Genomic DNA, 18,106 nt, shown 5'->3' on the forward strand with positions numbered 1-18,106 from the left:
ACTTGTATTTAGATATCAAAATTATGAGTACTTAAAACAAATTTCGATCGATCAAAGTGATGTTCACGTAGATACTTACCGTTCCCGTCTGTGGCATTGCAAACACATCTATAACTCTCACAGTGTAATCATCTACGAACTCCCCCAACATAAGACCCATCACTTCCATCGGTACTCCAGCACGACCATGCTTTAACATCTTAAGCAAGGCCAAGGAAGAAATGTACACTTGCTCTGCTGTATCCACCACAGGAGCATCTGAAGGCGGAGGAGCCTGACTCAACCCAGGCATGCCACCACCTAACCTCAGTAAGCGATCCATGATGTGCAATTGTAGTGACTTCGGTCGCTGCGAGAAGAGCAAGAAATGACGGTATGTAAATACAGTAATCATATTAAAAGTAATAGTATGTGAACACAGTGTTCATATTTTATGAAGGTAAAAGCTTAAAAATAAGCACACAATAGGTTGCAAGATGTTTTATCACTAGGCAAATAATATTAACAAGAAACTACTGATTTTTAAAACTTACCGTTTGTGTAAAATGTGTTATCACAACGCTAAGAGTAGGTAATAATTTTAGCTCATTTAGTCCCGAGTTATAGAAGTAAACGAGCTTGTGGCTTGAACGTCGTGTGACGCAAAGCAAGACGCAAAGAGTACTTATGTATGACGGATCTCAAATTTGCTATCTCACGAAGCACGCTGGGTAATAAAAATGGCGTCAACTCAGGAGGAGCACGCTGTTCTGCCGAAGAAGTTCGGTGGTGGACCCCACGGATTAGGTAATACCGTACAAGTTTTCTCGGCTTTTTGTGAATAATAAGTACAGCATGATTATGGTACCTTCTATTGACCACAGTATTCCCAGTTAGCTCAGTTGTTACAAGTATGGTTAACGAACGAAGCCAATATTCATCGGAACAAACATTTGACGTTCGTCTTGCGCTTGCCGCGGTTCTTTTGTGTAGAAACTTCGTAGGGGGTAGGGGCACTAATATAAAAATTATTACATGTTAGGATTCGCGCATTGCAGACATTAGGTTCATATTTGGATTATGTTTCATTGCAAACTACTCTTCTTGTGGATCGTTCAATTTACACGAATATTTTGTCTTGTTGGTGGCATAAGTTATTCTGTCGTAATCTGTGAGGGGTCATAATTTACTTGTGGATGTTTCATCCCTCGGGAGATTTGTTTTCGAGAAGTTCATTGTTGTTTAATGGAAAGTCCTGCATTATGGAACTCATTCTTTTTTTACATGTCACCCAAGGGTGAAATCGGGTTTATGTAGCGCATACCTATCTACGAAATGTCATTGTAATATTTGTCCCAAATGGAACATAATAAGTCATTTTACACAAATGAAGTGGAAAATCTGCGGTGAATTAGAAAATACCGTCGTTACTAGACAAATATGTATACGTACTTACGGGGCGTAGACAGAACTCCCTTATGTTGTATTCCGCTGCTCGTGCCGTCTTTTGTTTCTTTCTTGAGATCCAGGGCTAGCACCTATGAATGGGAGTGCTATGTCTGTGAATTCTCATTATCTTTGTCCATATGACTAGCGCGTGCAGTTCAAACAACAAAATAGCATGATCCCTGGATCAATAAATAAATAATGAATGAGATAGGACACAAAACGAATGAGCAACATGAAGGAAACAACACCTAATTAATGCCAAACTTCTAGCCTTTACTGACAAGGATGAAAATGTAATACTAGCTGGAGATTTTAACTGTCGTCTGGATAAACAGAATAGCAAAACAGATATCATATTAGAAATGCTGCGTATGGAAGGATACTGTCTAATCATTAAAAGTGAGGAGGTCACCTACTTGGCTCCAAACGGTTCCAGTACCATCGATTTAATCTTCTACCGAGGAAGAAATATTAAATTGATAGGACATCAGATTATGAGAAATGAAGGTATTGCCGCACAAAGGAAACATCTACCAGTAACAGCAGATTTCTTAATTAGACAAATGGTCCCATATGAAACAGGGAATATACACATAAGATCAAGAAATATAGACGAAAACAAACTCAGGGAAAACAGCCAAAGGATAGAAGAGACTCATCAGCTCATTGAGGAAGGTAATCTTGAAACAGCTTTAGGTATCATCAGTGGAATAATAAGGGATTCTTTGTCCCACAAGAAACCTCGGAAGTCCAAAGAATGGTTGATGTAGAATGCTACATAGGAAGAAGAAAAACGCTTAACTTACCACATATAGCCAGAAGACTTAAAACTGTAACCATCTTACAAGCTTACACAATACGACGACGAAGTTATAAACAATTATTGAAAACGAAAAGGAACAATCATACTGAAATGCAGGCACAACAAAAAGCCCTAGAAGCTTTAAGAGATCCTTTTCTGGCTTTAAAGAGGAAAAGGGTGAATCCATCAGATGAAATAAATATGAATAAATGGGAAAACCACTTTAATAATGTAATAAATACTGGAGGACGAACATTAGCACTAGATGTCTTAAAATGTAGTTCGACAAAAAATGTAGAAATAACAATAGATGAAGTGACGAGAACAATTCAAGACACTGAAAAACACAAAGCAGCTGGTCCGGATGGAATTTACAACGAGAATATAAAAGACACTTTACAGTTGCTAGCACCTTATTGGACTAAACTATTCAATAAATGTTTAGAAACGGGTAAAATCCTGGAGAGCTGGAGGATCTTGATTTATGAAAAAAGCAGCATATCAAAGTATGATTTATAGAGCGTTTAACATACCGATGTCAAAAGCAGATCTGAAAGATGAACTACAACTAATTCACGAAATAGCTCAAAAAAATGGTTATAGAAAAGAAATGGTTAACTCCATCATTCGTAAGTTCAAATCACGACCCAACACCACTCTGACGAAAACAGATCAACCCAGAAAAAATTACGCAACTTTCACTTTCAATAATACGGGCGTATATTCAATAACCAATGTTCTGAGGAAGCATAACATTAAAATAGCATTTAAGACTACACAAAATAATAGGCATGTCATATATAATAGCAAATCAGTAAATAGTAATAACAAATATCTTCAATCAGGAGTCTACCGAATGGAATGTAACAACTGTTTAACAAGTTATGTGGGGCGTACGGGCAGGAATTTCACGACTAGATATAATGAGCACGTAAACGCAATTAGGCATAATCATTTCTCGGCAATAGGGCAACATATGCATGAATATAAGCACAATTTTACGGACATAAATAACGATTTAAAAATATTAAATGTAGAACCTAAAGGTCCTTTGCTTAATATAAGTGAAGAATTATATATAACACTAGATCAGTATGCAAATCCTAATTATAACATAAATGAGTTATCTGAAAAAACTAACATTTTGTTCAATAAAATCGTTCCTATCTTAAAAAACGACTACGTCAAAATAGTCAACAGACGACGTCATACACAAGCTACGGCGCAGACAGCGAACCTCAGTGACTCCGCCCATACACACGTAACAACTTCCCCTACTTATCCCTCCGCCCCTCTCACAACAGACAACACCAGAACCATCAGTACGAGGTACATTACTCGTCAAACGGCCAAGAAACTTGCAATTCAAACATCCAGCAGTAAGTAAATTAACTCAGGCTTTACAAATTCACACAATATTACACTTCTATTGAAATCTAACTCACTTCATTCATTTTGGTTTACAGACTTTACCAGCCTTAAAAAAGGGAAAGGAACCACCACAGTCTTACGGCATTTGATGGGAGAAAACTCCAGAAGTTAGGCCAGAACTGAATCGCACATATATTCCATAATTTAACACGTATCAAGCTTATTGATCCATTTCACAATTATAGGAAAGTGCTGTTATTTACAAATGGAACCTATAAAGACCAACATTCGACATATATAAAAAAAGGCAAATTATGGAAATATAACGCAAGAATCAAGGCCAACATGTTTCAGTGTCACTAAACACACTGACTATATTACTAGACATTCAAGTGTTTAAAATTTCTGTAGTAAATGATAAGCATTCAATTTATTAGACATTTATGTTTTATATAACACATAATCAACATAATATGAAACTTGTAATTTTATGCAAGAAGGAAATGACATTTAATCTTTAGATTTAAAAGCCAACCATACACGGCATTTTTAAATACTATCAATATCTGATGTTATAAAAGACAAATTGTTATAATATTTTACCACATAACAACGCAAGATCCAAGCAATAAGTATTTTAGACTTTAAAGTATAATGATTAGACTTTAAAATATATTATGTAAAATATTTTATAGAGGTCAACACGCATTTATATTTTGCCTAAAATAATATCACTCCAGTAATAAGGTATAAAGATGTAACATGATATTTTATTATAATTATCACGCAAGCTTTATTTATCAAATTTTACTGATAGTCTATTCACGATTGTACATAAGTATAAAAAGGATTCGATTCAACAGAATAAGCAACAATACCTAAGATAGATGCTTAATCAACCTAAGGATGCATTCTGTCAGCCCAAGGGCATGTATATAATAGACAAAGTTTTGTAATTTTAATTTTTAATTTTAACACAACGCTTAGAAATTTGTAAGTTTTTAAGATAAGTTTTTACTGAAAATTATGAAACAATATATCATAAGGTCTTTCAGAGGTATAAGATAGAAATGCAAATGTGATTCTGATATAGCTGAGAATGACCTATGAAGGGTCGAAACCGGTCCTAGATTGTAGTACTTTGCAAGAAAATAAATGTATTGATTAGGTGGAATTTTTCTTTCCTTTTAAGAAGAGCTGGAGGATGTCCTACATAAAAGTCTTATATAAGGGAAAAGGAGAGCTTGGTGATGAAAACTCGTATAGAGGGATAGCGTTAGAGAACAACATCATGAAAGTATATACAAAGATCATTAAGCAAAAACTGAACGAATTAATAGATGATCATCTTCCAGAGGAACAATTCAGGTTCAGGAAAGGCAGAGGAACTCGACAAGCTGTCGCTAATTTTCTAGATGAGGTGCAAGAAGCACTTAGGCATCAAAAAGGAAAATTTTATGCTGTATTCATTGACTTTAGTAAGGCCTTTGACTTGCTCAACAGATCAAAGCTAATGGGAAAATTAGACGTATGATTGGAGCAGACAGTGAACTTAAGATTGTAATAAATAATCTTCTAGCCTACAATAGTGTGAGAATAGATGATGGGGTATCACTCTCTACTCCCATCACTCAAACAAACGGTGTGTTACAAGGAGACCCCGTTAGCCCTACGCTTTTTAATGTAGCTACAACAGATATCGCAAGAATAACAGATAATCTATCGACAGTGCTTTGCCTATGCAGATGACATGATAATAGGATCGAGAAAGAGAGAAGACCTTCAGATCGTGGTAGATAGATTACAGGAATGGGCCGAAACAAACAACTTCCATGGTTTCTTTTTTTTTTACTATTTGCTTTATGTCGCACCAGCACAGATATGTCTTACGGCGACAATGGGATACGAAAGGCCTAGGAATTGGAAGGAAGCGGCCGTGGCCTTAATTAAGGTCCAGCCCCGGCATTTGCCTGGGAAACAATCTTCGGGGCTGCCGACAGTGGGGCTCGAACCCTCTCTCTCCTGATTACTGAATACTGGCCGCACTTAAGCGACTGCAGCTATCGAGCTCGCTAACTTCCATGTTAACAAGGACAAGACGGTCTATATGGTTTTCAGAAAAGGAGGAAGAATAGCAGCGACAGACAGAATTTCATATACAGGAGTAGACTTGACTACAGTAAATAAGTTTCGCTACCTCGGCATCACTATACAAACATCAGGATCGACATTCAAAATACACGTGAGGGAAAGAGCAGCAGCAGCAATAAGAGGAATTTACGATATACAAGACCCAACCAAAATGTCAATAGGCTCGGCAATGAAACTTTCTCATGCAAAGATACTACCCATTCTGACATACGGCATAGATTTAATCTGGAACAAATTATCAACATCAGACCTAACTACCCTTGAAAAAGTGAAAGCTACCTTTCTGAAAAGAATATTAGGTATTTCTAAGACATCTCCATCTAGACTAGCTTATAAGTTAGCTCAGGAGTCTTTCCTTATCCAGGATCTGAGATATCTTTCTGTACCATCGACACCTCAAGCCATTGCTCACCTAAAGCTGAGGTTAAGCAAAAGAGAAGATATCTGGCCGGAGTTTTACGTGACGGATGCTATGACAAGTAGAGGCTGGCTGTACACAGATTTCATCATAAGCTATGTGTAAAAGAGATATATCATGAACCAAGCGATGAATGCGTGTGCAAATTATATGAGAAAATATGTGAACGGTACCACTTCAATAAGTGTAGCAAAAGAGAAAAGATCTTACATAAATATAGTAAAGTGTAGAACTAAATGAGGCCACGGCACTAGTTGCAAATCGAGGATTGTGGCCTAAATGAGGCCACAGCACTAGTTGCAAATCGAGGATTGTAGCGACGTTTAGTAAATTCACAGAGGCTTGCAGACTGAACTCTGAAAGGCATAACAGTCTATAATGATAATGTATGTATGTATGTATGTATGTATGTATGTATGTATGTATGTATGTAATAAAGTACGTATCCATATAATTCTCTGCAAGTAAAATATTTCATACTATTTGTGTAAAAGCAATTATTATGTTCCATTTGGGATAAATACAGTATGCGCCAAAATATACAGTACTGGAAATTATGTTAGTCTCTTACTTACCGAGATGGTAGTGTAAATGTTCAAAATGCACTCCATTGCACTGTAGGCAGTGTTCATAACGATCACACAGATTTTCCAACATATTCTGGAACATAGGTTGCTGCAGAGTCCCGAAGAATGAGACGATCTTCTGACGTAATGCAAGCACAGTTTTGGGTGGATCTGGACAATTGAAAATTTGCTCCTTTAACATTCCCCACACGTAAGCATCAGGTGGTGTGAGATCGGGGGAATGTGATGGGTAGGGGAACTCAGTCCCGTGGGAAATTACTTGTCCTGGAAAGGTTTCGTGCAGCATAGCCATAGTCTGTCGAGCGGTGTGGCTGGTCTTGTTGGAACCACTGTCTATTCATCTGCAAAACCTTAGATCCTGAATAAATGGCCTGATCACCATATTCCTATAGCGTTCCTGGTTAAGAGAAAGAGGTGCACCATCATTTTCTATGAAATGCGGACCTAGCACACCGTTTCCTGACACTGCACACCAAATCGTCACACGCACACTATGTAGTGGTTTCTGGACTTAGTGTCTGGCCTCTCTAAACCAAGAAAGCGAGTTGTTTGGCAATTGATAAAACCGTCCAAGTGAATGTGACTTTCGTCAGGGAACCACACGTTGAACAAGAAATCTGGATCCTCGTACACCATGGCCAAAAATCGTGCACAATATTCCACCCTGCCATGCCTATCATGCTCTATCGATCGTTGCCCAACCTGCATTCAGTACAGAAATCCACCTATGTCTTTAAACAATCGTTGAAGTGACGCAGGGCTGATGTTTAATTTCAGGGCTGTTCGCCGAAGACTTTGCTTTGGAGACTGCAACACCTGATTGAGGACACGTCCATGATTTTCATTTGTAGACACAGTTACTGGCCTACCAGACCTTCCCTTGCGTTGACACAATACACTACCCGTGCGACGACATTTTTGAACAGTAGATAGCATAACTGTGTTGCTACGTGCTGGCTTATTGAAGTGTTCACGATATTGTTCCACCACTAACTTTAAACTCGGCCCACCTTGATAACCGTTTCCGTACGAACGAAAATAATACTCCACTATAAAAACTTTTCCCTCCGTCGCGAAACCCATTGTCACTTCCAATCACAGAGCACAACGTTCTTTACACAACTAACAATTCATCATGACGATGTAACAACACGCAGACGCTCAGGCATGCGCACTGCGCGAAAATGAGTACTGTTTATATACAGTATTACAGTGACATTTCGTAGATAGGCATGCTCTACGTAACCTAATATAGTATTGAAAAAGGTGGACCATACGACATTAATTTTATAGTTATTATTCTATTGTGATCACAATTCAATACGGATCAAAACCATGAAGTTTATATCCTGTGATTACGTAGCCAACCAGGTAAAACAAAAGGTCTATTTATATTTAGGTCTTAAAGTCAAAATAGCCAAATTGGGCAAAGACATCGAATTTCTCAAATAGTGTATCGCTCACAATTTGACACCCAACTTTTTTAAAAGCAAATTTAAGAATCATCGTTCTTCTTTTCATATCACTAAAACCCAAAGTAGAACAAATAAAATTTGGCTTAGAGAGGAGATCAAATGTTTGTACAAGTCCTTTTTAAACCCTAGATCAATCAATACTGATTTGCATTTAGGGCAGTTGCCCAGGTGGCAGATTCCCTATCTGTTGCTTTCCTAGCCTTTTCCGAAATGATTTCAAAGAAATTGGAAATTTATTGAACATCTCCCTTGGTAAGTTATTCCAATCCCTAACTCCCCTTCCTATAAATGAATATTTGCCCCAGTTTGTCCTCTTGAATTCCAACTTTATCTTCATATTGTGATCTTTCCTACTTTTATAGACGCCATTCAAACCTATTCGTCTACTAATGTCATTCCACACCATCTCTCCGCTGACAGCTCGGAACATACCACTTAGTCGAGCAGCTCTTCTTCTTTCTCTCAATTCTTCCCAACCCAAACATTGCAACATTTTTGTAACGCTACTCTTTTGTCGGAAATCACCAAGAACAAATCGAGCTGCTTTTCTTTGGATTTTTTCCGGTTCTTGAATCAGGTAATCCTGGTGAGGGTCCCATACACTGGAACCATACTCCAGTTGGGGTCTTACCAGAGACTTATATGCACTCTCCTTTACATCCTTACTACAACCCCTAAACACCCTCATAACCATGTGCAGAAATCGGTACCCTTTATTTACAATCCCATTTATGTGATTACCCCAGTGAAGATCTTTCCTTATATTAACACCTAGATACTTACAATGATCCCCAAAAGGAACTTTCACCCCATCAACGCAGATTATATGAGACTCACCTAAACTACAAGTTTATTTTCGGATGCTCACTGGAACCTATTTCAAGCCCAAGTTCACAATAGATTATTTATTGTATTATCAAAGAAACAAAGTATTTACTGACATCTTGGAAGGGAGGGTGCGATCAGTAGTTGAGAGGAAGTTGGATGAAAACCAGTGTGGTTTCAGACCACAGAGGATCAGATTTTCAGTTTGCGCCAGGTAATTGAAAAATGCTACAAGAGGAATAGGCAGTTGTGTTTATATTTCATAGATCTAGAGAAAGCATATGACAGGGTACCAAGGGAAAAGATGTTCGCCATACTGGGGGACTATGGAATTAAAGGTAGATTATTAAAATCAATCAAAGGCATTTATGTTGACAATTGGGCTTCAGTGAGAATTGATGGTAGAATGATTCTTGGTTCAGGGTACTTACAGGGGTTAGACAAGGCTGTCTGTAATCTTTCATCTTTGCTGTTCGTAGTTTACATGGATCATCTGCTGAAAGGTATAAAATGGCAGCGAGAGATTCAGTTAGGTGGAAATGTAGTAAGCAGTTTGGGCTATCTGACGACTTTGTCTTAATGGCAGACTGTGCCGAAAGCCTGCAGTCTAATATCTTGGAACTTGAAAATAGGTGCAATGAGTATGGTATGAAAATTAGCCTTTCGAAAACTAAATTGATTACATGAAATTAGTTTCAATGTTTTAATGTTGTCAATCTTATGTTAATTTTAAGGACACTTCCTCTAAAGCATTACTTTGTCAATTTATGTATTTTTCATCTAAACAGTGTTATTTGGCTGAAGATGTTGATAATATACGAAACATGTACCACTTTTAACCATTAAATTGCCTTAGACAATCATTGTATCGACTAGGTGGAAAATAAATAAATACTTAGTTGTGAAACTAAATTGATGTCGGTAGGTAAGAAATTCAACAGAATTGAATGCCACATGGGTGATACAAAGCTAGAACAGGTAGATAATTTCAAATATTTAGGTTGTGTGTTCTCGCAGGATGGTAACATAGTAAGAGAGATTGAATCAAGGTGTAGTAAAGCTAATGCATTGAGCTCGCAGTTGTGATCAGCAGTATTCTGTAAGAAGAAAGTCAGCTCCCAGACGAAACTATCTTTACATCGGTCTGTTTTCAGATCAACTTTGCTTTACGGGAGCAAGATATCTTATTCATAAGTTAGAAGTAACAGACATGAGAGTAGCAAGAATGATTGCTGGTACAAACAGGTGGGAACAATAGCAGGAGGGTACTTGGAATGAGGAAATAAAGGCTAATTTAGGAATGAACTTGATGGATGAAGCTTTACACATAAACAGTCTTCGGTGGTGGGGCCATGTGAGGCGAATGAAGGAGGATAGGTTACCTAGGAGAATAATGGACTCTGGTATGGAGGGTAAGAGAAGTAGAGGGAGACCAAGATGATGATGGTTAGACTCAGTTTCTAACGATTTAAAGATAAGAGGTATAGAACTAAATGAGGCCACAGCTCTAGTTGCAAATAGAGGATTGTGGTGACGTTTAGTAAATTCCCAGAAGCTTGCAGACTGAACGCTGAAAGGCATAACAGTCTATAATGATAATGTATGTATGTATGTATGTATGTATGTATGTATGTATGTATGTATGTATGTATGTAAGTATGTATGTATGTCAAAGAAATAACAAACCCTAGAGAAAAAGCTGTGTATGTTAATGAACTCCAAACTCAACAATAACTATGCTAAAGAAAGCAACAAAAGCACTAGGCCTAACATGCCCAATCAATTTCACCCTCCGATTATAAATTTGTCCAAGGTACCCTTGAATGAAGATCAAAGTTCCATTTTAGCCAAGGACCGTAAACACAATTATTGGCCTAATTTTAACACTCTGAACACAACCATCACTACAACAGTAGAAGCAGAATTAGCCATTAGCAAATTGCCAGCAGATAAACAAGATGAAGTAAGAACTGAAGTAAAAAGAAAATTAAACTCCATTCTTAACCCAAAAACCAATATTAACTCCTGTAATTCACCCCTTACTACTCATGACGACAACAGCTACATGGATTTGATTCTCATACAAAAGCAAATACATGATGCTCTCAAAAAGAAAATCAATGATAATAATCTTATAATTACAAAAGCAGATAAAGGTAACTCTACCGTCATAATGGACAAAAACGAATATGTAAGCAAAACGATCAATATTTTAAAGATAGCTCATTCTCTACAGTAAAGAAGGACCCTACCCCGAGAATCCAACATCAACTTGAGCGGATCCTCAAGAATACTTCATATCTATTGATAGATCAAAAAACTAAATTGATATGAACCACCAGAGCCCTCCCCAAGATACACAAAACGGGCGTCCCCATTCGCCCGATCATTAACTATAGACAGAGTCCGAAAGCATCACAATTCATTCAAAGATTTTTAAGTAGGAACTATAATTTTTTGCTGAACAAATCCGTCGAAAACAGTAAAGAATTGAGCGATAAGTTAAAAAAAGTTTAACATTCAATTAAATCATTCTCTCTACTCATTTGATATTGTATCCTAGCATACAAATCTCCAAGGTATACCCCATCATTCAAAATAATTTAAACAAATACAGCGGCCTAAGTATATTAGAAATACAGGATTTCATGTCTTCGCTTAAATTAGTTATAAGCAACAATGAATTCACTTTCTATAATGTTATTGGCATTGGCATTTGATAGGGAAGATCATGGGAGACTACTGGCAAAAATGAGTGCAATTGGACTTGACAAAAGAGTGACTGAATGTGTGTGTGTATATATATATATATATATATATATATATATCAATGATATGTGTAAAGAACTGGAATCATAGATAAGGCTTTTTGCAGATGATGTTATTCTCTACAGAGTAATAAATAAGTTACAAGATTGTGAGCAACTGCAAAATCATTATCATCATCAGTTTTCCACTCCAGTTGCCCGGGTGTGGTTTACGAGCACTCTCCACTTCTGTCTGTCCATGTACCACTCTTCTCTCAAGACGACATCCCAGCTGACTCCTCTTGTTCCTATGTCCTCTTTCACTTGGTCCAGCCATCTCTTCCTAGGTCTTCCTACCGGTCATTTTCCGGCCACAACTGTGTGTAGTCATTGTTTTGCTGTCCTTCTATCGTCCATTTGTTTGACATGGCCAAACCATTTCAAATGGGCCCTTGTCACTTTTTCATTCAGGGATGGGTACACACCAGCTTCCTCCCTTATTCTTTCATTCCTTACCCTGTCCCTTTTTGTCTTCTGTACCATAGTCCGTAGAAACTTCATTTCTGTGGCTTGTAGTTTGCTATCCACTTGTTGGGTTGTTGTGCAGGTTTCTAGGCCATATGTTATTATGGGGGTGAAGTATGATTGGAATAGAATCTGCTTTGATCTTAAGGGAACTTGTTCGTTCCAGAGGAGGTTCCGAACTTGATGGTAAAACTGAGCTGATTTTTTAATGCGGTTGTTAATCTCATGCTGTATTCTGTTATCACTTGAAATGATGCACCCAAGATATTTATATTGGTCTGCTGTTTCCAGCTCTGTACCTTCCAGCATTATTTTTCCTTTCTTCTTCTGCCTGTTGACAAACATAGTAACAGTTTTCGATTTATTTATTGTTAATCCGTGTGCTTTCAAATGTTCATTCCAGGTGTTCAGCCTCTCTTGGACTTCCTTCCCTGTATTTCCCCAAATTACTACATCATCTGCAAATGCAAATGCATTGATGTCCATATTGTTCTTCTGCTTAATTTTTTTCATGACTTCATCCATGACAGTGATAAAAGGTAAGGGTGAAAGGGTACTGCCTTGTTGCACTTGTTTAGTGGTTTGGAACCAATCAGAATTACCGTTTCCTATCTGTACGCTACTGCAGCAGTCTTCATAAAGCATTTTAACTTTCTGGATAAGCCCTTTGGGTACATTTTTCTTTCTTAAGCATTCCCATATGGTCTTCCTTGGAACACTATCATATGCTTTTTCGAGATCCAAAAACACTAGTGTTAAGTCTATGCCGTTCTCCCAATGCTTTTCTAACAGTATTCTAAGTGCAAATATGAGATCGATAGTTGATCGGTGTTCTCTGAATCCATATTGTTCTTCCTGTAGTTGTGGTTCTATTATTTTCCTTAGCCTTTTTTCAAGTATTTTCTCAAATATTTTCGAACCATGAGCCAATAAAGTGATCCCTCTATAATTGCTACGTTTCTTCCGGCTTCCTTTTTTGAAGAGAGGTATTATTATTCCCTTTTTCCAATCGTCTGGGACTTTCCTATCCTTCCATATTGCATTAATTACTCTATGAAGCCACTGTATTCCTATTGTACCAGTTGCTTTGATCATATCTGCACTGACTTCATCAAATCCTGTTGATCTTTCTTTGGGCATACTATTAAGGGCCATCTCTACTTCCTTACATGTTGGCGGGCTCTCTTGGTCAGGCTCATCATTGCAGCTTAAACTGACCTGCGTGCTTACATCATTGGAGTCTTTCCCAGTACTGTTGTATAAATTATCAAAATAGGATTTCATGATCTTCCTTATTTCTGTCTCTTCCCTAACTATGTTACCATCTGGTTCCTCTATTGCAGTTATGTATTCATTGTCTCTTTTTATATTTCCTATTGTTCGGTAAAGTAGTTTAGAATTAGCTTTGCTGTCTTGCTCTAGTTTATCTCTGAAATCAGTCCAAGCTTTCTGTTTTTCTTCGGCCACAATTTTCTGTACTCATAGCTTCTGATCTCTGTATTTCTGCTGCAGTTCGTTTACTCTAGATTCATTCGTTTGACTTCCATTTTGCATTTCTTTGTCTCTGGCTTTCTTGGTTTCATTTTTCGCTTTCACAGCAATCTTCACCCGATCGTTCCACCAAGGAGTTTCTTTTGCCTTCATTTTGCTATTAGTTTTACCACAAACTTCTACTGCAGCTCCGACAATGCTTTCTTTGAATCTAGTCCACTCGATGTTGCCTTCTTGTAATGCATCTGATGGTAATTTATTGGTCACTTTTTTGTGTATTCAACTTGTTTCTCTGCCTTCTTTAGCTCCCATGTCTTGATTTTTGGTTTCCTGTATTTCTGAGGTCTGTAAATATCAATGTGCTTTATTGTTGCGAGGAGAAGTCTGTGGTCACTGTCCAGGCTTTCACTTGGTATAACTCTGACATCATATATGGTCTTTCCTGCTTCATTTGAGCAACTGCAAAATAACCTTGAAAATGTTGCGAGATAGACCGTAGCAATTGTATGATGATAAATGGGGATAAAAGTCAGGTTGTGAGTTTCACAAATGGGAAAAGTCCTCTCAGTTTTAATTACTGCATTGATGGGGTGAAAGTTCCCTTTGGGGATCATTGTAAATACCTAGGTATTAATATAAGGAAAGATCTTCATTGGGGTAATCACATAAATATTATTGTAAATAAAGGGTACAGATCTCTGCACATGGTTATGAGGGTATTTAGGGGTTGTAGTAAGTATGTAAAGGAGAGAGCATATTTGTCTCAGGTGAGACCCCAGCTAGAGTATGGTTCCAGTGTATGGGACGCTTACCGGATTACTTGATTCAGGAACTGGAAAAAATCCAAAGAAAAGCAGCTCGATTTGTTCTGGGCGATTTCCAACAAAAGAGTAGCGTAAAAAATTCTAAATTCCCATGGAGGGAATTAGATATTTTTCACCAATAGAGCATGTCGAAAACAAATCAGATGTAAGGCTTTTCAGGCGTTTGCTCTATTAACCAGCGTTTCGTCTTAGGTCTGACACTAGACTCGTCAGAGTGAGATGTGACAGACCCTACCCACTGACGCAGGGTGTATGCAGGTGAGTTTATCAGAAGCCTATATAAGAGGCACAGTCTGATAACTGCATACAGGAGATAAATCTCCACAATGGAATTATTGCATGCCTAGCAATTCCGAATGGAAAATTCTAAATTCCCATGGAGGGAATTAGATATTTTTCACCAATAGAGCATGTCAAAAACAAATCAGATGTAAGGCTTTTCAGGCGTTTGCTCTATTAACCAACGTTTTGTCTTAGGTCTGACACTAGACTCGTCAGAGTGGGACGTGACAGACCCTACCCACTGACGCTGGGTGTATGCAGGTGAGTATATCAGAAGCCTATATAAGAGTCACAGTCTGATAACTGCATACAGGAGATTCGGAATTGCTAGGCGGGCAATAATTCCGTTGTGGTTCGTGTGCTTCAAGCCCTCACTTTACCTTTCCTGAGCTCCTAGCTCAAATTTACAGAAGAGCACAAATTGTAGAAGGGCAGAAATCCGCTAATTCAAAGAGTGCTTGCTCCCAAAATTACAACATCTAACCTTCAAGAGGCATTCATTAATTGTACAAAAACATTGAAAAAGAGCTAACAGACTCTCAGTTTTCCAAGCCTACTCAAGGCAACATCAACTTACAAATTCTGGCCTCTGAAGGCACAACTTACAATAGGAAAATGATTATACAGGGGTATTTAATACCCAACCTACTGGGCCTTCATGTGAAAGGAATAACGGTTAAATAAATGGCCCGAACACAAAATGAATGGAGGCGTATAATTGCACTCCTAGATATGAACACTTAAAACTTAAAGGGCACTAAGCCGATAAAACAGGGGCTATTCCCAAACTACTGAGGTGACTCGTATAAGAATAAATTAATGCGTTACAAAACGTAGTCACCTCAAACCAAGATGAAGGGGAGCTCGAGAGGGTACATCACTCTCTATCCCGATTTACAGTTATAGACTTTATGAAATTACATTTTTAGAAAAGAAGGTTACACGTTTAACGATTTCGGACCTTTCTCTCGGATTAAACTGCGAAGCTAGCAAGAAATAAAGATGTTATGTGGCCATTACCTTGTCGATGTACTGCTGCCTGATGAAAGAGGCCTCCTGCTTTGACACACACACTTAGTAAGACGACAATCAATTGGCCAAGAAATGTGAAAATCCGCAGTTTATAAACCCTCGGGGAAAGTTCAAGACCATTCAAGATTAAACTAGCCACACCCTCTCATGTTTATTGGCCAGTTTAAAAGTTACACTCAAAATTGAAGAGGAAGAAGAAGACTGCGATTGGTAGAAAATTAATTACAGAAATTAGGGATTGGCTAGATTCAAAACTGGCGGAAATAAAAAGGAGATATTGCCAACCAAAAAATAAATGAACATCAATCAGTAAAAAAAAACTTTTGAATACAAAAGTTCTTTGAATAATAAGTTCTTATACCTCCCACCAGGGTGCATGATCATAGTTTTTAGTAGTGACATCTGTAGAAGAATATCCAAACATCTTGATGGATAGCAAACAAAACTAGTAGAAATACAGTCAGTTCGGGAAACTTCACAATAACAAAATTACATCATATTTTAGTGGTGACATCTTCTGAGTAAATTTCTAAGTTGGTGTAGTTTCTCTTTCACTGTTTCACCAATAGAGGAGTTCATTTAGGCGCTAGATTTAAATGTGCGGTATTGGGGTGAACCACTCGGTACAGTAATAATCATAATAAACAACCTACCTGCCACAACCAATAACCAGTCCAAACATACCACACAGCTCGATGAATCGTTCTCCATTATCATTCCCATAAGTTGTTCCAGGCCTTGGTTAGCATTTGCAATTTTTGCGTTTACGTCTCCCATTATCATAACAATATCTCTTTTTCATATTACTTCATAATGTTTAATGAAGTTTACTGTAAAAGCTGTCTTTCTCCTCTTCTTCAGCCATCTCGTTTGGTGCCTAACATTGTATAATGGTAACCAGTCTTGCTCTAGATGAAAATCATGCGGTGATTATCTTTTCAGAAATAGGATGCCACTCTAACGAACTCTTCTTTGCTGTGCTACTCAGTAGTAGGGCTAGCCCCTCAGTATGGTTGTCATCCTCTCTTCCCAAATATAGCAGAGTACTTCCATTCCTAGTTTTTGTTTCTAAAAAACCTGTCCATATTCACTAAAACCCAAAATTCTCAGTGGATACCACATCATTTCTCTCTACACTCCTTCAAGTTTCCCAGTCTGCCATATGGTCTGAATGTTTCAATTAGAATGTCCTTTTTCATAGCAAATGTCACATCTTTAGACTCAGTCTGGCTATTTCTTGTTACATTTTCTTTGATGAGATTTATTCAGGTTAGCATGCGTTATTGGTCCAACCCTATCCTTGGGGGGGGAGGCAGTGGGCTGCCCTTTTCTGCTTCTTCCTGGCATGCAGGAGTTCTCTCCCTTAACCTTTAAGGATCCCTCCCTTTCCCCATTAGGCAATGGATGCTAATTCTATTTACCCCAGAAAAAGGAGTTGCCTCTTCTGCCAGTTCCTCTGTTCCAAGAACTCTTCTTTCCGCCTTCACTGCCATTGAGGACTTCAGCAGAGTTCACCAGAGCTCCGTTAGCAGTCATTTTTCAGGGTTCTAGTTCTATAGGACCTTCACAGCTACTGTGGCGGTCTCGGGCCACACAAAGTTCCCACTGTACTTCTCCCCTGCAGGTCATCTACTTCATGCCGTTGCCTGTCTCTCACCACGGAGATTTGGGGTTGGACTTGTGGCAGGCGTATAAAAACTAGTTTACAGAAATTAATTCACTTGAAAAAGGTCTGTAATGTTCTTTTGTTTCAAATGAAATATTCTTGATTTTTCAGATGCACTCTGTTTGCTAATTTGTTATGACAGAAAAACAATAAGCGGTGATGATTCATTTTTGTGTTTTAACAAGCGAGTGGTTAGTGGGATAGGACAGGGTCTGCTGTGTTTTTTGCATGTGCAAATAATCTTGATGATGATGACGAAGCACACAGTGGATTCTTTGGTTGGAAACAACCTTTCTATCACTATTTGACTTTATTCATCATGCAGAATGGATTAAATCAGAACATTCAGTGCTTTCTAATATTTTTATCTTTCAGAAATGTGCTTTTGGATGTTGATGCCTGCATATTGATTTGATTTCTTAGACATGTTTATTTTCTTTTGATAGCTGTCACATTAATGCAGTTAGGTTTTTGTTGACACT

The 18,106-nt window shown here is 37.9% G+C and overlaps 2 protein-coding genes across 3 annotated transcripts in view; one reads left to right on the top strand and one right to left on the bottom strand.

Annotated features, from left to right (window-relative positions):
• Positions 1-668, bottom strand: part of Rpn11 (regulatory particle non-ATPase 11) — a 148,685-nt gene extending 148,017 nt beyond the window's left edge. The window contains exons 1-2 of the mRNA XM_067151185.2: positions 534-668; positions 80-349 (exon numbers count right to left, since the gene is read on the bottom strand). Coding sequence (XP_067007286.1) covers positions 80-322 — 243 coding nt within the window. The 5' untranslated portion in view covers positions 323-349; positions 534-668. The remainder of the gene's footprint in view (positions 1-79; positions 350-533) is intronic.
• LOC136877274 (COX assembly mitochondrial protein homolog) overlaps positions 662-18,106 on the top strand; it is a 35,535-nt gene continuing 18,090 nt past the window's right edge. For both annotated transcript variants that reach the window (XM_067151186.2, XM_068228585.1), the window contains exon 1: positions 662-786. In XM_067151186.2, coding sequence (XP_067007287.2) covers positions 720-786 — 67 coding nt within the window. In that variant the 5' untranslated portion in view covers positions 662-719. The remainder of the gene's footprint in view (positions 787-18,106) is intronic.

The sequence above is a fragment of the Anabrus simplex genome, chromosome 7 (assembly GCF_040414725.1).
Source record: "Anabrus simplex isolate iqAnaSimp1 chromosome 7, ASM4041472v1, whole genome shotgun sequence".
Taxonomy (NCBI): domain Eukaryota; kingdom Metazoa; phylum Arthropoda; class Insecta; order Orthoptera; family Tettigoniidae; genus Anabrus; species Anabrus simplex.